Source organism: Gymnodraco acuticeps, unplaced genomic scaffold (assembly GCF_902827175.1).
Source record: "Gymnodraco acuticeps unplaced genomic scaffold, fGymAcu1.1, whole genome shotgun sequence".
NCBI lineage: Eukaryota > Metazoa > Chordata > Actinopteri > Perciformes > Bathydraconidae > Gymnodraco > Gymnodraco acuticeps.
In genome coordinates this window covers 160,245-185,144 of record NW_022990225.1, presented here as the reverse complement: position 1 = coordinate 185,144, position 24,900 = coordinate 160,245, and the positions used below count along the sequence as shown (strand labels likewise).

Here is a 24,900-nt window from a genome sequence, read left to right as displayed (position 1 = left end):
AGAACAGTACATTCTGTAAGAGGAGAACAACCAATAAAACCACGTTAATGAAATTCATCATAGTTGCACATTTGGTCCAAAAGCTCATGAATAGCTGAATTGTTGACAACTTTTAAATGTGATGCAGTCCATTATAACTCCTAACTAACTAATGACCACCAGGTTCAATCATTGCCTCTCTGACAGAGCGTCAACAAGAGAACAAAACAAAGCTGTATTGGTTGCAATGGATTTAAGGAAGAATCCCTAATAAACTGTCAATTCCAAAGACTTACAGATTAGCATGTCATCACTTGAAAGAAAACGTGTGTGAAAAAAAGACAGTTGTGCCTAGTAAGCATTCCAAAAGAAAAAGTGTCTGCCAGTGCAAGCAAGAAGACAAGTTAGGAAGTTACCTGACACATCTTTCTCTTAAAGATATTGCATTTTTTGTTTGTAAAGTCCCTTTTCTTTCAATCTCTGCATCTCTTAAACCACCTTCTTGCTTTCGAAATGTTCTATCGATGCTATTCCTGTAGCCCTGCTTTAGTGATATTTCAATTTTTATTGAAAATCCTCCTGCTGTTTTGTGAGTTCCCGATTTGATTATTATTCCTAATCATTTATTATCTGCCGTAGCTGGTGCACGCCTCTGTGAACATTAATAAAAAACAACATTACAGATTGAAAACTGAACCTGCCTCCTGACATAGATGCGTGCCCATTCATAAAACAAATACATTCATGTTCATGCAGAGCCGTGAAGAAGTAAAGAACTCATATCTGGACCGTGTGTATATTTAATCCTAATGTACATTTGACCAGCAGGGGCTTTGATGCCTAGGCTTTATATTTCTTTGTATTCTACTTTTGCCTGAAACCAGCATCTAAAAGCAGATGGCTCACATGGCTCAATTGAGTAGCTCTAAGGTTTGACAGTCTCCACAGACTGTCTTTTTGAAGAGGAAAATGGGAAAATGATTCATGGAAACACGACACAAGTGGAAGAGCAACTTGTGCACGGCACATCTTTTTGTGTGTGTGCTTACATCACGCTGCGTGTGATGGTGCGTTCTGTCAGGCGTTGCTAGTGTAATGGAGGGCACCATGGATGAGTGGACAGACGGACTAAGTCTTGGCACAGTAGCCAGTGGTCCATCTGATTGACACACACACACACACACACACACACACACACACACACACACACACACACACACACACACACACACACACACACACACACACACACACACACACACACACACACACACACACACACACACACACACACACACACACACACACACACACACACACACAGTGTTTCTTCAGTTTTGGACCAGACCAGATCATAGAAATTCACACAGGCATTGGGATTTCATCAAAAGGTTTCATAACTCAACATATCTAATCTGTTCAGTTGAGAGCAACTCAACTTTTATTATTTATATCCCACAATTGTTCCCAAAAGCTACTACCGCATTTGCTCCTGTGGGTAATGTCCGCAGTAATGACTCTTACATGTCTAATATGTGTAATGTGTACTTGTAAAGCGCTTTGAGCACCTGTAAAAGCGCTCTAATACAAAATGTAATGCATTATTATTATTATTATTATTACTAGCTACTTGCTGCATTACAACTTTGTAAAACTTCAATTAACTAGCCATTTCCTGTCAGCCAACATTTCAGACACTCATTAGTCGTACACTCAGTTGGCAGTGTAATAGGTTCACATATTTAAAAACTAATGCAGTCTTATACAAAAGTCCTGCATAAGTTCTAGATTTAACTACTGCCACCATAGACAGTCAAACAAGAGTCATAATGAGTTAAATAGTTCATGCATAGCACGTATACAAATTAAGTGTAGAGCTAATTATGAATGATAAGGATTAGACTTGCTTTTATGCCTTCTAACCATTGTGAGCTGCTTTACTTCAGAGAGACTTAGGCAGGCAGTCATACAGCTAATGTTTTAGTATTGTTGGGTTGAATGTTGACATTATATCTTACAATGAACACTGCAAAGCCACTTAGTCATGACATACTTCTCTGGTGCCGCCAATCATCCTGGCAGGTCAGTCATTTTGCACAGTATGCTAAAGGAAGTCTAAGAGGCTAATTATATGACGAGCAACCAAAGGCCATATATTGCTTTTCATTTTACTCCTCTAGCCATTCTTTATAAGCAGAGTTAAAAACAAGGCTCTCATAAACTGCACAGTTTTCATGCTGCCTTCTTATTATAAAAATACAATGAACAGAATGAGTATACTAAAACAAAGTTAGTACAAGGAACTGGACTCTTTGGAGCATCCGACGCTGGAGCAGTGACATGAGGCGAAATGTTTAACGTGTGTCATTAACTTGGTGAACTTGCAGCCAATGGAACGGGCCCTCACATCAGTGCAAGCCCAGATTAGGCCATGCATCAGAGAGCGTGGTAGAGCGGGTCTCTTTCAGTCCCCACTAATCGTATTGAGCAACTCTCTCTCTCTGTTTCACGCGCGCCCGCTGCCCCCTCTTCTTCTCTGCACTCGGTATCTGCTGATCCCTCCGCACAGTCCAGAAGAGAGCTCTCTTTGTGCCGGGGCTGGCAGGCAAACAGAAGCACAGAGATGGATATGGCTGAGAGTGACCTGATTCTGCCTCAGTGCCTGGCCTCTGTCCAAATACAGAGGCTCCGCTCTCCTGTCCCTCTGTCTTCACGGAGGATCCCTCGGTCTTCCTCCTATGTTGCTACGCTACGGGACGCTGGCAGAAATACCCATCAGCCCTGAGCAAGAACTGAGTTTGTGAATTCAAGACCTTTGAGTGGTTAATCGGAAGTATGCACATATATATTTAGATGTGTACAACATCATTATTTGATTAAATCATAATCAGCAGCACTCAGGAATTGAGGATAAGACGTTTTCCAAAACTTTTTTACTTTGAATAAGAAGTTGATTGGATAATTGAAAGCAATTTGTTAGTATACCTAAGCAATCTTATTTAAGAACAGCAGTCCTTTGTGACGTATTCAATTCATCTATACGCGAGCAGTCTTAACGACTCGTTAAGCATGGGAATATCTAAACCTTTTTCTTGTTTCCTACAACAATCGATCACTTCTGTCTATGCTGAAATGGTACAAATCAAAAAAGCATCTGAGAATAAAAGTGTTCCACTGAAAACTAGCAAAAGTTGGACTGAAATGTTTGACAGAGAAAAAGCTGTGAAAACTAAAAACCCTGTGTTGGAATATGCTTTTAATGAGGTGGATTGAGGGAACAGAAAAACACATAAAACGTGATGGGAGCTTTGACAGCAGTGTGTTATTGGCAGACAATGTCATGGGCTGCATTCATATTATTTGGTATTCCGAGACGTGCCTGTCTTCACAACTGCAAATGTCATGTTATGGTGGTGCTGTAACGAAAATGCGTCTGCCTCCTGACAGACAAAGTATATTTCATATGATTGCAGAATGCGGGACAGAGATGGCAGCTGCGATTGGCAACTAGTAGAAATAATAAAGCAGTGACAAGATAAAAACACATATACACACAATAGCTCATAACAACATCCTTTTCTTGCACATACATCACCCTTTACTTACAGACACAATGTGTTGACAGAAACTCACAGATAATATAAAGTGATTTTTAATGTTGAAAACCACTTTTGCTCTTTTAGAAAAGTAATCAATCTTGGGAGAAATGGCTTCACATTTTATCTTTTGAGGCCGCATTCAATCATCGACTCTCCCAATACAACAAAGTACCCGTTTTGCGTGTGATAGACCCTGTTAACCTTTCAACCTATGGATGATGAGGCTCCTTTATAACTGATGGCAACACAGAGAGGGGGTTTCTTTCTGTCATAAAAACAATGAATATTAACAAATGCATAGATAAGAGCTTTAGTGGTAACTGGAGAGAACTCACAGTGGACATACATACTGACACTATAGTGATGGATATCAATTTTGGAAAGATGGTTGTTGTCTCAAATAAGAGAGAGGAGGGGACGGACGGTAAACCAGTGTGATACGTCAGTTATTTCACGTAGTGACCCTGGTTCTCTTCAGAGCTCCATTCATCTAACAGTGAGCCATCTACATGACCTGTAGAGAGTGAATTCTTGACAACAGCTCATTCTGAAAAGGTCAGGGGGGAGAAAGGCCAGTAGAGGGAGGGAATTCAAGGAAAGAATGTCCACTTAACTGTTTTTTTCCCCTTGCATCAATATTCATCTTTGTTGACTCTCTTCAGTAGCTCTTGCATTCTTATTTATCATCTCACCCTTCTCCACTTGTCTTTCACCTGACTCCTTGTTGTCCTCATCTCAACCCTCTAACCATATGACATGAACTTGACCCACATTCAGGTCACCTCCATCGATCATCTATACCACTTCATATAAGCCCATGTTATGGCCTAAAGCTCATTGTGCTCTAGACCGGCCATGCTCCATTTGTCTAATGAAAGCAGTCCTCATTTTTCCTCTGTGGCCCAGTCTGAGGCTTCTGATGATGATGATGGCCTTTACTGAAAGGTTGTGAGGAGACACTTGGTGCTTGCAAGATTGATCGAAAGCCCAGGGGGTGCACTTCCAGGAGGAAAAACGAAAGATAAGACATAAACTAAAAGACCCTCTGCTCCCCAGAGCACCCACCTCTGACAGTTCAAACCACCATGCTGCTGATTTGAAATGGTTCGATAGGTTTTAAGGCAAATGAGAGCCAACATCTCAAGGAAACATATTCACCTTTGTCTTCTGAAGGAAGGATACTTCTTTGTACGGTCTAGATAACTTGCCTTAAGCTAAAACTCTGACATCACCATCTTTTGCTTTGCCTAACCTGACAAGGTCTTTTTGTTTCACATTCTAGCTATTATTATATTTGGGTTATAATTCAACCAATGCATGCTTAAGCATTCATATCAAACCAAGGGCTTAATTTGAACATTCAAATCAGTCTGCAAACAATTACTTGTCATCAGGTCATATAAATCCTCATATTTCATAACTCATACCCACTCCCCTTACTACCGAACATTTTTTGTGCATTTTGAAGGAACGTAAAGACGGTGTCAACTCCCAAGTCCTCATTCTTCATAGCAACCCACACCACATTGCCAAGCAATTAATCAAGAGCAATGCCAGCGTCAGTACTAAACCCAGTGTTTCAAATCTCCATACACACAGAATAATGACCAATCCCCAGCACCATTATTCTCTTATCAAAAGCCATAAGTCATTTTGCCCACAGTGACTGGTATGAGTATCACCCCGCAGGAGAAAACACATGCATGCAAGGACACAATGTAGAGAGGCACTCTACATGAAACACACCCCTCTGTATCTAATAACAAAATCACAGCAGCATGTCCACACTGAAAGCATAACAGATGAACCTCCATCAAGGCTTGTATTTCTCCCTTCTCTGATTCAGATTGTATATATATTTAGATGCATTGCAGGGATTTGCCTCAGTGTGACGATGCAGAACTTATTTGTATTTCACTCAGTTCACTTTGAATCATTTCACATTGAATATCTTGCCGCACTGGCATTTCTGCAGTTGCTGTTGCGTTGGGTGGACGGTGGGGAATTGTGCCTGACAGAGCAGCCTCTGGCACTATTACAGAGCTGGAGCCTGACTGCAGTCTTCTTCCATCTTCATCTCTTTCCTACTCCTTTCCACATTTTCCGTTTCTTGTGAACGAGCAGAATCACACTGGCATACAAATGCTGACATGTTCTATCTCATATTCAAACTGTGTCTCCTTTGTTGACCTCCCCCCTATCCATAACTGTCACTTCCAGGAATATCGGACACAAAATATTGATTCTTACATTCATTAATCCTGAGTTAACTCTTCATTCATCAGACCAGGTTGCCTTGAGGCTCTAATTATTGTGTATGCAGTTAGACCAGGGGTGTCAAACTCAATTTCATCGCGGGCCACATTCGCATAAAGGTTGCACTCAAAGGGCCGGTTGTAACTATATAATATATATATATAATGTATTATATTACATTATTGCCTCTGAATTGGATTATTATCGGATAGGATAATAACTTAGTAATTAACTACGTCTGAAAGCAGAAGTCCACGGCAAATAATTGAAAGTCTCTTCAGCGCACATGTCACAAAACGAGATGCATTGTGGGACATGTAGTTTATGGGCAACGAGCTTCTGTAAAGTGGAATGTAACCGTATAATAAACGTATTATATTCTTTGCAAGCTCTTGCGGGGCCACATAAAACGAAGTCGCGGGCCGGATTTGGCCCCCGGGCCTTGAGTTTGAGACCCCTGAGTTAGACTATCAAGATCCGATATTATTTATAAGTAGATTTCATACAACAACTCCAATAGCTTGCTATTACTACAAATAATTTGTATAATATGATGATGAATTGGCAATTGAGTGTGGTCACTTATTATGTTACCGCCATTCTTAAAGCCTCACATGAGACCTGGCTATAGCTGCCCTCTTATAGGAGTGTTAAAGGCCGAAAGAAAGTGCCCCCCTCAAGGCTTAATATTGGATTTCCATGATGAAATATTATAACAAACACATGTACCTATCCCAAAGCAAAAAATGAATACACTGAACATCTTTTAGGGCAACAAAAAACATTATTATTAAGAGGAATTTGGCTTCTACACATTAATAATGAGAGAAACTAAATCTAATTTTTTTAAATGTATTCTTTTGTCGTCTTTTCTTCCAATGCAGCTGTTGACCATTGATGATGACTTTTGTGGCCTGGACATGAATGCACCGCTGGGCGTGTCTGAGATGGTGCATGGCAAGCCTCTCTTAACCGACGCTGTTGACAAAATGACCTCCGTCATTGCATACGTCTACAAGAACCACTCGCTGGTCTTCGTGGGCACAAAAAACGGACGCGTCAAGAAGGTAAGGAGCAGGAATACAGGATGAAGGATGGCAGAGGTGGCTGAATTGATGGAGGCAGAGATTTGGTTCCCCTCTGTTATAATGTGGAGTAAGGGCTGGGAATTGGGGACTGCTGGATTGGAGGAAGGATAGTAGTAGTGAGGCAGATTGACTTTCAGGCATATCAGCTGAGTCGGCTGCATTTGCAGGGGGGAGAGGTGTGTGTGTGTGTGTGTGTGTGTGTGTGTGTGTGTGTGTGTGTGTGTGTGTGTGTGTGTGTGTGTGTGTGTGTGTGTGTGTGTGTGTGTGTGTGTGTGTGTGTGTGTGTGTGTGTGTGTGTGTGTGTGTGTGTGTGTGTGTGTGTGTGTGTGTGTGTGTGTGTGTGTGTGTGTGTGTGTGTGTGTGTGTGTGTGTGTGTGTGCATGAAAGAGAGGGATAGTGAATGCAGGAAGTGTATGTACTTCACTGTGTAGAGAATTTGAATGTGTGTGTGTGTGTTTTGAGGAGGGGGGATCAGGAGAGCCCCTGAGGGGGTTTTATTCCTAGTGCGAGCCTATTTGGTATCTCTCAACATCCTCCTTATCCACTGCACCATTTACCACACTGGTATACACCCAGTATCAGGACTATCCGCTGTACTTTTCCTTCACTATGGACTTACAATCCAGAGCCCTAGGGGCAGATTGTAGCACACATCAGCATGTTGCAGAAGTTGCTAGACAGCACAGATCAGCATGTTGCAGAATCGATTAGGCAAAGTTTCTTATGTGTTTCTTGAGCCACATTAAGGGATCAGAATAGGATGAAATACATATTTTTTTCGGTGATTACTTAACTGCCTTACAGTATACAAGGGAATCTAGAGAATGATTCAATTAATAGTATTTTGATGGGCTCTTATTGCTTTGAAGCTCCTAAAAACCTGTGGAAATATTTTGCAGCTGCACGTGTTTGTGAACATCTCTGACCATAAATATCTCTCCCTTGAAAAACATGTCACACTCTGTGTGACAGCAAAGCCCTTGGCTAAACAAGATTTGTCTCCCTCAGAGTTAAACAGCAGTGGATAAGCTGGGTTTTGGCGTGTTGTTGCTTCCACCCTCGACTCCCCCCATGCCCCTTTGCCCTCCCTCGTGTGGCAGCCTTTTTTTGGGCTAATAGGATGATGCACTGCTGCTAGGTGTGATAGAAGGGAGGTGACTCCTGTGCTTTTACTCCCATGTTCTCGCACTCCAACACACATATTGTAGACCATGACTGAGACTAATGCCAGGGCAGTGAGCCTCACAGGCCTGGGGAAACCAGTATTACACAGAGTGGAGGAAGAAGAGAAGGATGGAGAGACAGAGGGGTGCAGAGGAAGATCAAGCTGAGGGGAACCTTTGGAAAGATGGACATTATTCCTGACATGATCCGAGTCTTAAAAGGGGGAGGGAAGTGTGTGAGTGCACAGAATGAAGAAAGATGGAATACCAAGTGGAAGAAGTTGAACTAAAATGTGATTGATGCAGAACAAGCAGCTGATGTTAAGGAGTGTTTTTCCTAAGATACACAGGCAGGCAGGAGTGCTAGTTTTTACATTGTTCGATATTGTTGATTACTGCCCTTGTTAGTGTTTTTCCGCACAGGAGCGGAGTGGTTAGGCGGTGTCTTTACATGTTGTAAGACCATTTTCTACACCTAGATGTTCCAAACAGGGGAAATAAGTAATCATATTTTACACCTACAGTACTGCTCACAATGAGTGTGATTGGGGGAGATTTAGGGGCGTATACTCTTTGTGCATTTCAAGTAGGTGCTTGAGGATGTTGGAAACAGTTTCCTGGTTATCTTGCTTGATTTCTTGGTCTTTCTATGACTTTCCTCCAGTCATCCCTCTTAAAAGTACATTTTGGCACTTGACAGGAATATGATCAGATTGTGCACATATGGTATATCAGGGCAAAGAAAGTCCAACGACACATGCCATCTTTGACAAAGGATGATCAATATCCTGTTTCAACACAGACCTACACACATGCACACAGCGGCCCATTACAACCCCATCCTCCCCTCCCATGTACATACTTCTCCTCCCCTGTCGTTAACTGTATACCATTAGATGACATCACAGGCAATAAAAGACAACAACAAGACAATAAAAGGCCTCAGCTTCTGTCCACCTCCTTCATCAGTGACTTTATAACCCCTCCACTAATGGATGTTGATTTATATACACTCCTCCACCTTACTTGTTCCATCCCTCAACCCCCTGCCTCCCTTTCCCTCACTCCTTCAGTCACACACTATCTTTCAGTCTCTCTGTTTTGTCAGTGTTATTTATGAACCTGTAACACGTCACCCTGAATAAATATAAGCATTACGGTAAAGAGAGTGGATGGACTTTAATGCATTGGTGTTTGGGTGAGCTAAATGTTAGTGTTTACAGGTTCATGTTTATGACATCATGCTGGGCAGGAAGCTGAGTGAATGAAATACATTTGCTTGGGACATCGTTTTATGTGTAGCGAGGTTGAGAGTAAAAGTTGCTAGTATAATGTGAGATATATGGACCAGACTTCCGATATGGTTATTTTTGTAACCTAATTTTGATTATCACAATAACAACCCTTACCTCAACATCAACATAAAGTGACATCAGTAGGAGGCATGGAACAATATTTGGAATAGCAGCAGACAGACTTTTTTTAATAAGACTCTATTACATTGAGTTGTTTAATGTAATGTGGGCCCATGAAGAAAGGAGATGGGATACATTTGAAAAAACCGCAAACTGAGGTTGGTCCAGGAAGAAACTCACCAAATCAAAAAGTTTCTACCCTTAAACAGTCCTTTAAAGAGGTCAGGTCCACACTTTTTTCTCATGTTGTACCAATATCAGGTTTGTCCTCACAAAAATGTCAGTACAAGAACACACACACAAACATAGCCCTGGCCTTAGATGTCTCTGATGCTGAGTGGCTGTGTTGTGTAAAGTCTGTATTGACACAGTCTAAGCTGAATTTCCTACCACCCTCCTGTCAGCGGAAACGAGCAGTGTTGTTGAATCAGTAAAATTCTGTACATGGTCACAGCTACAGCTATGCTTGGCCCTTATTCTCTCACAAAAAAAAAGTCTCAAAACCTGACACCACCAGGATCCAAGTCTCTCCCCACTCTTTTTGTTTACCCTTCACTTGTAGCTGTTTTGAATTTATAGAATATATCTACCCTCACCACATTTCTTCTCCTCTTATTTTGTTGTATCCCCTCCCTTACTCCACCTCTGTTAGCCCCCTTCTTCTAATTTCCCTTTTCCTTTACCCTTCATCCATCTCCCCCTCCGTCTCTCCGTCCATGGCCGAGTGGAGCTGCTGTGAGAGCTCTTTGATGGCTACCTCCTGCCATTGTAAGTGAATGGACCATATGGCCTCTGTCCGCCTGTCTGTCGGTCAGTTTGTGTGTGCGTTGGTCTGTGGCTTAAGGAGGAGATGGAGATGTGATGGAGATAAAAGGCTATGGCTGGGTAAGGTTTAAACTCATTTTCTGCAGGTCAGTGCACAGCAGCAGGTCAAGGGGAAAGGCTTAACCCCCTGTGGGCTTTGGTTCAGTTCATGGTCATCTGGTCAGACTACACATTAGCATGAGGGGTACACTTCTGTACTAACACACATGCATGATACTCACAAAGTGCACACAATTGCATGAATTGAGATAAGCACACTTGCATGCATCAATGAACAGTTAACACCCAGGCACACACTGTTGCACAAAGGCCAGTCAGGTACCCCCATGGGGCCGTGGATGGAGAGGTGGACTATGGGACGAGATGGATGTGTTGAGGGTAGAAGTGGAGGAAAAAAAGAGAGAGAAGAGATGAGATTGGTGGCCACCTGCTGAGGTGCTAATGCATCTCCACTCTGTCCTTCCCGATGGGGAAGCATTGGCGCTCAATACAATGAGCAGCTGACCTTGAACTTGACATAGACAAAGGCATAGCATGCAGAGGTAGTGAGGTCGAAGAAGCTTAGTTTAGAGGTTTTTGTGTGTTTCTGTGCTTTCTATACCACCTGTTTATAAAATGCAGTGCCTAAGGTAGTGTCTGTAAAAGCAAAGCCATGCATGCTGCTTCAAGGTGATGGTATACAGGAGAAACAGCTTATTCACAGAGGACTTCACAAAGCATTGGTTAGTATTTGGCCAAAGGCAAAGAGCAGGGTGTTGGGTTGTGACGATCCATTCAAATCTTAGGTGTTCTATAGAAACTATCACAGAGAAAGATAGCGGGAATAGATTGGGAAAATGAAGGAAGAATAATGTGGCTGACAAGGGAGCAAGAAAGGAGAGAGTCGACTAATCATAAAATGGTCTTTCCACTTTGTCTTAACTCATTCTCCCATGCCTATTACCTATGCCAACAACTGTATCAGTATAACATTCTGCTCTGCATCATATTACTCTGAGGATGTATGATAATAATAATGATTTATATTGGTTACTAAGGACGTGTTGCAGCCGGACATGCAGTTGCCGGTTACGATGTTTTAGATGGCAGAGGCAAATCGATTGAAGTATATGTCAAGTTATTTTCTTTTGAACTTATTATAATCACTATAAATAAATACTTCATGTATGTGGCCTTCCCTGTCTGAATGTTGATGGAGTGCTGTTGTGCTAACTGGCTTTGCTGTTGGCACTGTAGTTTATAGATGGATGGATGTACGTACGTGTGTGTCGGCGTAAGAGCTTTTACGTAAGATATTTATTGCTCTGGACCAATCCCATATGTTTCGTGCGTTGATTGTGTCCTTGTTTTGCATGTGTGTGTGTGTATGTGTGTGTGTGCTTGTCTGTGTGTGTGATGGGTTGGTTAGCCCAGATGCAGATTATTGAAATGAGCTGAGCTGAGCCATGGTCAGTGGAGCAGAGGATTAACTGCTTAGAGCTAATGATGAAATATGCTTTAGGAAGGGTGAGCATCATGAGTGTGTATGGACCGTGGTTTATGTTTTTAACCCTCCTCCCCACCCTTGTAATTCTACACAATGCTGTTCAACACAGGTGCACAATCGGACACACACTGCTGCTATCACATTGGCCAGTAGCCATTACAGCCCCACCCAGTAATCTGTTCATTCTGCCCAGTAGTCTAAATCGCTGCTGCTTTTAGCCAGTATTCCCAGAATGTAAATGTTCACAAACTGTTAAGTATTCCTCAGCAGTCTTCCTAGTTGCCTTGGCACTGTGTGTGTGAGTGTGTGTGTTGCTGCTCCCACACCAGCTAGCGCAGCAGCAAAGCATGCTCAGTGGTGAGTTGCCATGGCAGCACAGGCTTTTCTACACACAGGATAAAATGTATGGAATGCATCAACACTGGGAAGACACACATGCAGATCTACGAGTATATTGTGATACACATGTATTTCATTCCCAGAGAAGCTTGCAGTACCGCTCCCAAAGTGTTGACATTATGCTAATACTGGACTGAGTGCACATTAGGACGATCTAATGGGATCAGACTGGGCTTGTATTCGATGACAGGTGCTGTCCACCTCACAGCTTTAAGGCTGATTGAACACACAATATTAATGTGTTGGTGTTTTGGTCTCGCTGTGTTAACTGCTGTCTGTTACCCAGCTTTGCTCTGCTATTTGTTGTAGAGATAGAAAGGCATGTCAAGGGGAAGCAGTCAATGGGAACCCCTCAGCAGCCCCCTCCACCCCGCCTTCACCTTATGCTTCTTTTCTGAGCCCTTTTTTTTGCACCATTGTTACTGGCCAATTGTTTTCACATACATCTTCTTCTGGTAATTGCTTGTTGCACAATGTTAGCTTAGGCTCCCTTCCAAAATCCAATTTCTCCTCTTGATTCAGGGAGTTGTTAAATAATGTGTGTGTGTGTGTTGTACTTGTATATGAGTGTCCGTGTATTTATTAGTAAATGCAGTGCAGAAAATCATGGGAGCTAATGAGAAGAGAAGTCCAGTAATGGCCTGGGAAGAGGATCAGAAGGTACTGGTTGCCTCGTGTGCTCACAATCCCCACACTACTTGCCCTGCCAGCTGCCAACACAAAACACCTCATCCAGCAGCCAGAGGCTCTGACTGGGCAGCAGTTCATGTTGAATTCAGACAGGAAGCCTTCGTGTTTGCTTTTAGATTGATACTGGATAAAGTTGGAGGGGAAGGAGGGGGGAGATGGGTGTGAATAGTGGGTTTGAGAGACAGATAGAAGCAGGGAAGGAAGATTCAATTGATGTACAGTCTAAACAAAATTCAAGGAGGACTTGAAGATTGAGACAGTCAGATGGATGGATGCAGAAAAGACCGAAACAGAGAAACAGATGGGATGTATTGCTAAGAGTACAACACATGGTGCGAGTGAGAAAGAGGAAGTAGAGACGGATGGATACAGAGTTAAACCAAGGGCTAAATGGAAAAGTGGAGGGACATGGACACGGAGTAAGGTGCTACGTAAGGGGCCACCAGGGAATGATAGAACATGTCCTCCAGACTATAATGCAATTTACCCATGCACGAACACACCTTAACTTTTCCATTCGGGCATTCAATGCAACACAGTGTTTAGATGGTCAAATAAATGGGGAAAGAGGAGGAAAGCAATCTCTCTTCTGGTTTACACAGAGTATCACATGGGGCTACAGTTAGCAAAGAACAGCGTCTGTGCACTGTGCCTTCCTGACTCAACACAAAGTGCCCTGATATGCTGGGTGACATTGTGTTCAGTTCGTTTGGCTGTCCACCCTCTTGTGTATGCCTTTATGTGGTCGTATGCAAAAATAGCAGTTCACCTCACGTGTGTCATTCAGGTGTGTATTTATAGATGTCATTGCTGTGGCTTTATCCCTCCTTTCCGGGGCTCTTTTATAATTGATGAGCTGCCAGGGGCTGAGCAGGGCAATAGTCCTATACATGCACGCACGCACACACACACACACACACACACACACACACACACACACACACTCACACACACACACACACACACACACACACACACACACACACACACACACACACACACACACACACACACACACACACACACACACACACACACACACACACACACACACACACACACACACACACACAGAACCGCTCATTGCTTTAAACTCCTGTATTGCTGCGGCTTGTCGCAAAGGTGAGCCTCCAGCTATGAATCATGGTCCATGTACAGTAGTGCTGCAGCTGTTTATATTGCTCTGACATTGCTGATTAGCTGCTACAGCTCTTAGTCAGAGTAAAATTAAACAACCTCAGAATGTCAACTTGATGTTACGCTGCTAGATATTTTGAAATTTTTTCCAGCCGCCTTCGAAAAAATTGAATTAGTATTCAGACACTAGGCTCACAGAAATCGTTTTTTAATTTGCCCAGATCTTTTTTGACATGAAGACGGGGTGGTAGAACAGCTACAGAAAAGCTTAGCAAAGAGAGACAGAAAGAGTGCAGAGGGCAAAATCGGCCCACAAGATTAATGGGCGAAAGCTACAGAGACGGATGGAGAGAATTTCAAGAATAGGTAAAGGGAGACCGTCTGATGGAAGGAGAGGGTGAAAGTGGTGAAATAGAGTTTGATGTTCATTTCACTCTCGTGAGTCTGCACCTTTTGAGCAGAGTGTGGCAGCCAATTGAGCTGTGAGTGATTTGAGTCACTATTCTCCGCAGTGTGTACATGGAGTTGAAAGCCTTGAGCCAGCATAGAAGTTGTAAAGAGAAAATGACTAACTTCAGCCTGATCCTTGGTATCCGGGCAGTTTGGATTATAGTTGACTCTGATGTGTTGCCGGCTCACGGTTAAGACAAGGTTGGCTGCTGTGCTTTGATCACAAGTCTAATTTGTGCCTGTAGTCTTTGATCTCTTCTCGGTGGATGACTGCCTAATACTTCAGCAAGCAATCTCAAGATTTCAGACCTCAGGGTAATTTCAAATGACTAGTTTACTTCGTTACTACATGTTTTTACTGTTAACCATATGTTTGATATCTACTATGTGGAGAACACATGAACACATTCCAACTTCCTATGTAGTCCAATGTTGCTTCCTACTACTGCTTGTTTTGCTGAGGCTGATTGCTAACAAAGTAAATGTGGTCTATACACATTGACAATGCTTGTAATCCAGGATAATGCCTACTAAGCATTGCCAGACCACAGTGAGCAAAGCAGACATTGGGAAGAGTTGGCTTTTTGAAGCCGGGAAATGCTTAATATGTGCATCATTTGTATATCCTTGCAGCTTGTTCACAAGTGTCTCGCGTACCAACCCCTAAGAAACGGCAAATGAAGTCGGGGATGGTGTTATGAGGAGAATTTATAATCTAGAGGCAGTTGAATTTAGAGCTGCAACAACAAACCCAAACCATGTCATTTGTTTCTACTCATTTAAATGTCTTATCTGTCTATAGCTTCACAACATCCTTCTCTCTCTCTACCCTCACTTGTTTATTTATTTCTCTATCATCCTCTCCTTCCTTCCTTCCCCTTGTTTCTATTCTAATTAACATGTTGTATGACTGTCAAGTGAGAGAAGCTGGCAGCCTGTGTGGGTTTACAAGCTGCTCAGTGATGGTGGCTTTGCCAGGCAGGCATGGGGCCTGTATCACCAAGCAAGTTCGACTTAGCCTCCGTAGGTACCCTGTCCTCACTTACCCTGCTGTGTGCAAGTATCACAAAGGTAGAACAACTCATGCTATTCACCCTGGATTAACCTACAAACACATTCACATTAAAACGTCTGAGTATGTAATAACTACACAATCACTTTCAACATGAACACAGCCAGATCATAGCAATATTTGAAGAGTAGTTTATTACACATTAAACATTTAAAGACATTGAGATGGAGAAACAATGAAAATCAATTGTATTCCACTGATCTGTTTTCATGACGCTCAGCTCAATTTACTTTACCATTGTTTGGATTAGATCATTTCAGAATGATACCACAATATATCTGTCAGCTATAGTAGACGGGCTGGATTAACATTTTGTTCTCGTCTTATGAGCAGTAAACTCGCTCTGGAACAGGTTACCATGATGGTGGTAACTTTTTCACTTTAAAAAGGGGTCTAGCTTTGTGATCATAAAGCCTGATTTACAGTAAGCCTAAAGTTATCAACATTACCCTCTAATCTGGCTTTGTAATAAAAGCTGCTGCCCTCAAAGATGTACTTCATAAACACTTTCTCTCCATAAGCATGCAGTACACAGGCCTCTGAATTCAGACTGAAAGGCTGATGTGGAACATGGATCACATAAATAAGCAACAACATTTCATTCAAGAGCATTTCCATAGTTCCCGGTTGACATTTGACAACTAAGCCATGCTTTAGATGCCATAAGTTAATTGCTAAGTTACATCTCTCGAATGTTCCTGCTTTTTCTCTCTACCTCGCCTGTCAAGCTCACTTTTAAAGTCTAGATCTACTCTGCCAGTTAATTAGCATCACTATTAACATTCTTCAGCCATATCAAGTCTGTGTCAAGCCAGCCACTGGAAATGTAATTATGTCCAAGCTTTCTCTCTCGTCTGCTGCACACACACACCTACACATTTACATAGACTACTCATGTCAAAGGTGGCTGACAGTTAAGAATCCCCCTCTGTGGCTGCTGCTGAAGGAGCCCACCACTGCTTTGGATGAAGCGCTTGAATTGGCATTAATTACTCTTGTGAAGCAGACTGTGAAGGCAAGGACTCTCCAACACCTAATTAACAATTCCTAAAGGTAATTTATTGTTAATTAAACGGTATAGAAAAAGTTTTTATTAGCTGCACACCAACAAAATTACAGTGCATCAATTATCATTTCAATCGTGTTTCACGCATTGGCATTTGCCTGTGTGCGAGGACCAAGTAATTGCAAGGCGATGATGCTTCAGCAGTAGAAAATCAATACCACGTCTAGCAACTAGTCACACAGTGTGTTGCTGTGTAGCTCGCTTAATGGATGGCCAACAGTAACCCTGCCAAGGCTATTGTGTAATCTCCCATCAATGACTCCCATATCATTATTATGGTTCAGTGAGTCATAACCTAAGGTTCATGATGATCAAGGACAAGTGAAGATTCATGTCCTTATCCCAGGGCTGCTTTATAAGAAGCAATGTTCTCCTCGTCCAGTATGTCTCTCTTTCTTCTTCATTCCACTCGACACCAACTTTCATCACTTTGGGTGTAATGGATTTTCTCAAAATCGCTGATGGATGACTGGCTGAAGCAGATCCATTTTCTTCCCTTTTTGTATCAGCGGTAGAGCACCAATACTTCTACAACAACTCTCATCTTCAGATTCATAGGAGCAACTCATCCGTATTTATTTCATTTGTTTGGATCTTTCTCTCTTCTATTTCTCCATCCTTTCCTTTCCGACTTACCTCCCCTCTCCAAGTCTTTGTGATTAATGGCAGAGTCTGTGCAGCTATAGAGGACACACCACTGCAGGTGAGCCCCTGCCTCCCCCCCTTCTCCCTGCACGCCTGTAGCCAATCACTGCACACTTGAGGTGTCCTGGGGGTGACTGTTGCACCCACACAACTTTTCTTGTTCATTTCCCTTCTCCTTCACCTCTCTCTCTCTCTCTCTCTCTCTCTCTCTCTCTCTCTCTCTCTCTCTCTCTCTCTCTCTCTCTCTCTCTCTCTCTCTCTCTCAGAGTTGCCTCACAACTGGGTCATTCTCTCTCTTCCTTGCAGTAAATGCCAGCAGCCAGTCAGGGAGGAGAGACTACGCTGCACTATAGCACGGCTCAACTGCATGGGGGACTTCTGAGTGAACAAGACATGTATTTTCCATGTGTTGATATAATCTGTATTTGGAAGCTTTCATTAGATTCTACATGAATTATGCCTCTTGCAAACATCAGCTGCATCTTACAGCACCTGTTTGTTTGTTTCGCTTTATTTGCACATTCTTATATTGCTAAGCTTATCCTCCCACTCATCTCACACACACAGACACACACACAGACACACACACACACACACACACACACACACACACAGACACAGACACACACACCTTCCAAAGAGGCTGCAGTGGTGTCAGTGAATTGCGATTTAGATTACTCTGACTCGCCCATTAAGAAGATGCCAGCGTAAACATCTTTAAAAGGGTCCCTGGGTCTGTCTGACATCAAGACTTTGAAGTGTGCCTCCGGTACCAAAGCTGCAGCATACACACAATGACAGCAGAGTGAGAGAGAGAGTACATAAATGAGATGGAGGGAGGGAGACTGACAGAGGAATTCTGGGAGAGATATGAAAAAGACAGCAGAGGCAAGTCAAAGGAGAAATAAATATTCACATCTGTGAGATTGTACACCTTTCCTTGCAGTCTTCTCTTTTCCTCTCAGACTGTATTAAGTGGATTTTTATCTCAGCTACACCGGCATTCCCAAAGGATTATGGGATATCTTTTACCCCCTTACTGAACACACAGCATGGTAATTGCCAATCTGCAGATGGAGACAATGTTTTTTAAGGAATAGGACATATTTAGTTGTTTAGTGCTGATTGTGGGTGGGTGTGGTCTTTTTTTATAACTTAAACAAGCTCTGTGTAATTTGGAGTTCACACAGGCTCTCATAATGTCTAGACACATTATCACTTAGTGGCCTGTGTCGACTGAAGGTGCAGCCTCCTCCCTTCTTCTTTCTCCTTTCTCTTTAAATCTCACCTTCACAGATTGGAAAGAAAGGTGTGACACCCAAGTTCAGCCATGCGTGCTGATATTTATCACACAAACAGAACACGTTTCTCTCCTAAAACTGACCATTTTACATTTGCACATGAGTTTTTAAACAGGCATAAAACGAACTATCATGCAATCATGCATTTGCTACATTTCTCCCATGTACATAGTACAAGTGGTGCCCCCCCCACACAGACACACTTTCCCCTCCCTTTTCCCTTAAACTTTTGCCAACTAATATCCAGGAAAGGAGCCAATGCAGCTCCTCATTAATTGTTTTTGAGGTGAGCAATAGCCTAGAATCCCTCGCACACACATGCTGTCTGTGACACCTCTAGAACAGTTGCAGTTAAGACTCGAACACAGCACTGCCTCTCTACTTCCCTCTCTCTCTCAGCAAGTGCCAGCTTCTTCTTGTCTGATATTCATCCCTGCTGTGAGACTGGACTTGTGGTTTGTTAACATGGATAGCAAAAAATACCTATCATGCGTGTGTGTATCTATTTAAAGGGTGTGTAGTTCTTGAAAATGAAACTGAATAACAATAGAATAGAAGTACCATCAGAACAGAGGCACCCAGCATGATGTGAAAGAAGTTAAGTTAGGGCTTCCTATTTCCTCCCCCAAATGTAGCAAAACAAAATGGTAAATGATCCAGTGGGAGTGTTGGTAAGTGAAAGACGATCATTTTTGTACAGTACAGTAAAATGCGCTTTGATGAGCAAAAGCAAAAAAGCATTGGGAATACCATGTGTTCTTCTCCTATCTGTCGAAATATTGTCTGCCAGCTGAGATCAGCCAGCACAAACTCCCAACAGTCACCGCTCACTGCTGTAATACTCAAAGATGGATTTAGGTTACCCATCACAGAAGCCCTAGAGCTCTGAGAGAGGTGTGTGTGTGTGTGTGTGTGTGTGTGTGTGTGTGTATCTACCTGCCTGAGTCCTCCAAAAAGCCAGCGCTATGGATATTTGTTATCCTTTTCTCCACGTCCTTGATTCCTGACATTTGAGCACCCTGGGAAATTTGACTTCCAAGGAAACTCTGATGTTCACCCCCCCGCCAACCCAATTTTTTGTATTCTCTGCCTGCTATCATTGTTGACTAAAACTCAGCGCGGCATCTCGACTACTACTCTCCTCCCTGGAGACGGAGGCCTAGATTTTGCTCCCCATATGTAATCAACCTCTCCCCTTTCATTAATGTTAAGCCCTTAGCACATAGAGGAAGTACAAACAAAAGCTAAGTCACTGAGTGTGCGGAATATCAATCAAGAGGGTTTTGGGTACAGACAAAGGATGCAGAGAGGAGGTAAGGAGAGCAGACAGAGAGGACTAGAGAAAATATGCATTAAATATGTATTGAAACAACAAAAATGTGAAGGCAACAGCACATTTGAATGTAGAAATGACATCCCTCTGTCTCATCTCATCATTCACCCTCATCTTTTGTCAAAAAATAAATACATTCTAAATCACTGTCTGTGTTTGGCTAACAAGCATTGAGCCTTGCCAGGCAGGCACGTGGCTGTGGCCGTTCCATCTGGTCTGGCTCTCCAGATCGCTCCTCGTTAGGCCATTACTGCCGTTTAGTCTCAGCTGCCCGCTCCTACAACTGGCAAACCAACCAAACCACTGTCCTCCTCTCCTTCTGCCGCCACCATCATTGCTTGGCCCTCGTCCGCAGTAGCAGCTTAACTGTCCGCTCCAAGTCCAATAAGCTCTGCAGCCACACAGAAAGTACTCTCAGAAAAGTAAAAACTCAATCAGTGTGTGCTTTCTCTGCAGGAACCGTTGCCACTGGTGGAATTAGTTTGACTAAATCTTGCTGTCATCATCAGAAACTTTTTATGGGAGATTTTAAAAATACAATCTAAAAATGCAACTATCAAAAGGCTATTTAACACAAAACCAAAAACACTCAACATGCGTCATTCTTGCATCATATGGCATCACCAGCACATGTTTAATGTGCTTTAGAGGTGGATGCTGGTTAGGCTCTATTTATTTTCACTCGTACCTTGTGTTGTGATACAATGCCCTACAGTTTAGGCTCGTATTCCCTGGCGGCTTAGCACACCACAGATGTAACTGTGTGTGTAAGAACATGTTGGCAGGCACCCTGTTTCACACAGCGTGGGCTACAGACTTGGCCGACAAAGACACGTCAAGGGAGACACGTTCGGAAATAGAAGCCTCAGCCCTCACTTCTACCCAGACGGATGATATAAGAAAGCAGGGAGTTGGTAATAGATGCCAGTGTACAGTATGGAGGAATAGGCCATTACCCCTTTATTTGACCCTCTGCAGCTTTTCTTACCATTGGATCATCTGTGTGATTGTCAAAAGAAATGTGGATTCACTTTCTTTGCCTTCTCCATCACTCCATGTGTGCCACTACTTTGAGGGTTTTTGATTTCACACTTTTGCTCAACATCATCAGACCAGCTAGCCTCTGCTTGATAACCGCCTCCTTTCTGATTTGCACATAAGGCCAACATGTCTACCAGAAGTTGAATAATGAGCTTGTGGTGCCAATTTGGGAGTTATGGCGGGTGGGGGTGGTGCACATTGGATAATATGAAAAATGAGCAAAACGAGCAAATGAGGAGGAGGAATGGAGGGTGCATTCTCATCTCTAAGAAACATGTTATTTAGGCTTCATTTGTCCCAAAAGAGCTCTCCAGAACTCTGACTCATACAAAAGTCAGTTTCTCTTTTTGCTTATGAACTTAATACATTCTGTACATTTCCTCCTTTATCTTATTCTTTATTTCCATCCCTTCATGGATTGTAGACGGTAGTAGGTTCCCCTACCTGAGGATACAAATAAATACACTGAGTTCATCCCGTAATTGTTAATAGTTTCTATTCCTCTCTCAATAGGGTTAATGGAATATTTTTTTAAACTTTTTAAAAAAAAACGTTAACAAGGCAAATACCTGTAGGAACAGCTGCTCAGGTTTATTATGTCCAGGGTCTCTGTGCTGCTGTCTTTGGAGACTCCAGGTCTCCAGCACTGTGCACCTTTGTCAGAAACACAGCCGATGAACGTCACTATAATTCTTTCTGTGAAAACGAATCATCTCTTGCACTGTTCCCTCATAAACACACATAGATGTGTTCATGGGACTCAAACACTTAGATTCCTCAAGCTAAATGGCCACTAATTCTCTGTATCAGGGGATTATACATAATTGATTTATGGATGAGGAGTGAAATTACTCATCAGTTGAAAGAAAAGGGGCATGTTTTTTCTTCAGGCTAGAGCGTGCCAAACTGTATTGTGGAGGAGATGTACTTGTTCTGAACCCATCTCTACTGCCTGTTTAAAATCACAGCAGCTTAGGAAATACTGTATGTCCAATGCTGATGATGATTCCGTAACATTGGAACAAAACAAAAAGACCTTAACTTTCATCACAATGACAGTGATCAACACACTGCATTCTGCTTGATCGTATGGCATTTAAAGGCACATAAAGCCGTTTCATTGTAGATGTTAATAGATTGTATCTTCTTCCTGTTGTTGGCCAGCAGGCCCATGAAAGAATATGCATACTATCAACTCTTTTCATAATCTCCTCTGTTTATCTAGCTACACTCAATGTAGTTTAGGACATTTCAAGTTATGAAATGTTCCTCCTCTTTTTTTAAATCACATTTGAACATACTTCCGTGTAACTCTGAGTGTGTCTGTGTGTGCCAACAGGAACCTGAGCCAGCACTGAACACTGACTCATCAAAGACGACTCATTGTGTTAGCATACAGTGGGAAAAGGATCAGTGTCTACATTACATTTGATATTTCCATTTCTGTAGAGTTTGATGTTTGCCCTGGGCCCTCCGTTAATAAATGCCTGCTTTGCTGAAAGTGGAGGCATTTCTCCCCTTGTGTTCCCTGTACAGTGATAGCATATCTACACTGCTGCTGTTGCTAGGCTCTGTTGCTTGGCAACTATTTATCTACTATTATGGGATTCTATGGGGCTCAATGGGAAAGTTAGCTCGGACAATTTGGCCTTGTTTTTTACACACTAAGTAGTGTCATATTATGCATATTTAAGTTGCAAGTGTGAATATTCTGCTGCAGCTGAGATAAACAACAGCTGCAAGTCAGCTGCTGTCAACAACATATTCATGCATAATATACAGGACAAGACGAAAACAATAACGTACCAGGCAAGGCAACATCTTAAATCCCTTAGAGTTAGTCAACTCTTTCTCTCAAACACTCAAAAGATGGATCATTTGTTTGCTGTTGTCAGTGTGCAGGTATGCATGCTGGTAAGCATGCTGGTAAGGGTCAAGGGGAAGTGCTAATTGAGAGCTCAGCTTTTTATACGAGAGTGACTTCTACTGTTTCTCTGGACACACTCACACATTCCCCAACCCTCCACCTGTCTGTCAGCAGTCTAGGTGTCCCTTATCCTCCGTCCCCTGAAAGATGAGTATCTGACCTTCGCAGCCCATCCATTGATAGTGTTACTGTTCAATCCAATCTTACATACTCTACACATATGCCATACACACACACACACACACACACACACACACACACACACACACACACACACCACACACACACACACACACACACACACACACACACACACACACACACACACACACACACACACACACACACACACACCACACACACACACACACACACACACACACACACACACACACACACACACACACACACACACAACATCATTATATCATCAAAGTCAGCAAGCTCAATGTCAATTCCAGTAGTGTAGGCTCACCATTGGACGTGCAAAGGAGATGATTGAGGTCAATTTCAGGCACATTTGCATGCCATTTGGACTGTGAGTTGGCAGTGACAGAATGAATAGCTAATATTCTAGCCGCTTAAGAAAATGTGTCCTCTTCCTCCTGTGGGGTTAGATGTATGTAAGATTCCCTAAGACTCTGCTCCATACTCCCTTTTACTTTCAATAATATGTTGGGATATTAAAAAAAGAGAAAACGTCTTTTTGTCAAGATTGTTAGCTAAGGTGAACATGTTGTGTGTGTGTGTGTGTGTGTGTGTGTGTGTGTGTGTGTGTCTGTGTGTGTCTGTGTGTGTGTGTGTGTGTGTGTGTGTGTGTACACAAGGTTATGCTTGCTTGTGGATGTGGTGCATCAAACAAAGTAAGGGAAGTGCTTTTATGGAAAATGAACACCTATAAAGACAATGGAAGAGATTTTGTGAGTGCATTTGTGTTCATGTGCATTAGTGTGTGTGTGTGTGTGTGTGTGTGTGTGTGTGTGTGTGTGTGTGTGTGTGTGTGTGTGTGTGTATGTATGTTGTTAGGGCCTCTGTCCAGGTGATGAATGACCCAGGAGGCTGAGTGGAGGAGAGTGTCTATAAAACACCCCAGTCGTGCTTCCCCCCCATTTCTACCATCCTCCATCCTTTCATCTTTACTCTCTTTCTCTAGCTAAAATACCCTTTGTTTCCACTCTCTGTTTTTCTTGTGTGTGTTTCTCCATGTTATGCATCTCTCGTTCCTTACGGTGCTCATCGCTGTCTGTAGTGCTTTAGTCCAAAGCTCTGGCGGCCAACATATGAGTGCAATATTATTTCACAGGACAGTGACTACAAAGTGTTCCTCTGTTTGGAACAATTAACAAGGCAAAGTCCTGAGGGGACAATGCAAGGAGAGACAAGTTTGGGAGGGAAACAGAGAAGGAAGGGAAGCGTATTTGGCAAAAAGCAGACAAGAAGAGTACGTTGAGTGTGAGGAAAGATTCCATTTGTATGTAATGGTTAAATGCCCTGCCATAAACCTATAGCTATCCAGGTGACTAACCCCCTAATCGCACCAGGAGCGTCTGCGCTGCGGCAGCGCCGCGCTGCGACCTCCTCCTGCGTCCTAACCCACCAGGCGCGTTTCAAAACGTTGCGGAAGCGGAGCGTCGTGTGTGCAGCCTCGCAGTTGTTGGATGAACATTCCACTTCCTGCCTGCGCTGCGCTGCGCCGCGTCAAAAATAGGATTCATCCTATATTTTAAAAATTCCTTGCGGCGAGGAGCTTCTGGGACGCTTCGAGCCGCGGCGCAGCGCAGCGCGGCGCAGCGTGTCTGGTGGAATAGCACCCATTGACTAGAGTGGCCGCGATCGCTAAAAACGCCGCAGCCGCAGCGCAACGCAGCGCAGACGCTCCTGGTGCGATTAGGGGATAATAGTGTTTTATATCATTTACAGAGGCTCCATCCACTTTGTAGCTTCAAACTGACAAACCTCAAGATCTTATTCTGCACCTGTTGGTGTTGACCATTATGGCTGTTTTTCTCCAACGCTCAGATCTAAGCC

At 42.9% G+C, this 24,900-nt stretch overlaps 1 protein-coding gene across 1 annotated transcript in view; it reads left to right on the top strand.

Moving 5' to 3' along the window:
* plxna4 (plexin A4) overlaps positions 1-24,900 on the top strand; it is a gene marked incomplete at its 3' end in the record, with an annotated part of 211,080 nt that overhangs the window by 27,282 nt on the left and 158,898 nt on the right. Inside the window, exon 3 of the mRNA XM_034218841.1 lies at positions 6,719-6,901. Coding sequence (XP_034074732.1) covers positions 6,719-6,901 — 183 coding nt within the window. The remainder of the gene's footprint in view (positions 1-6,718; positions 6,902-24,900) is intronic.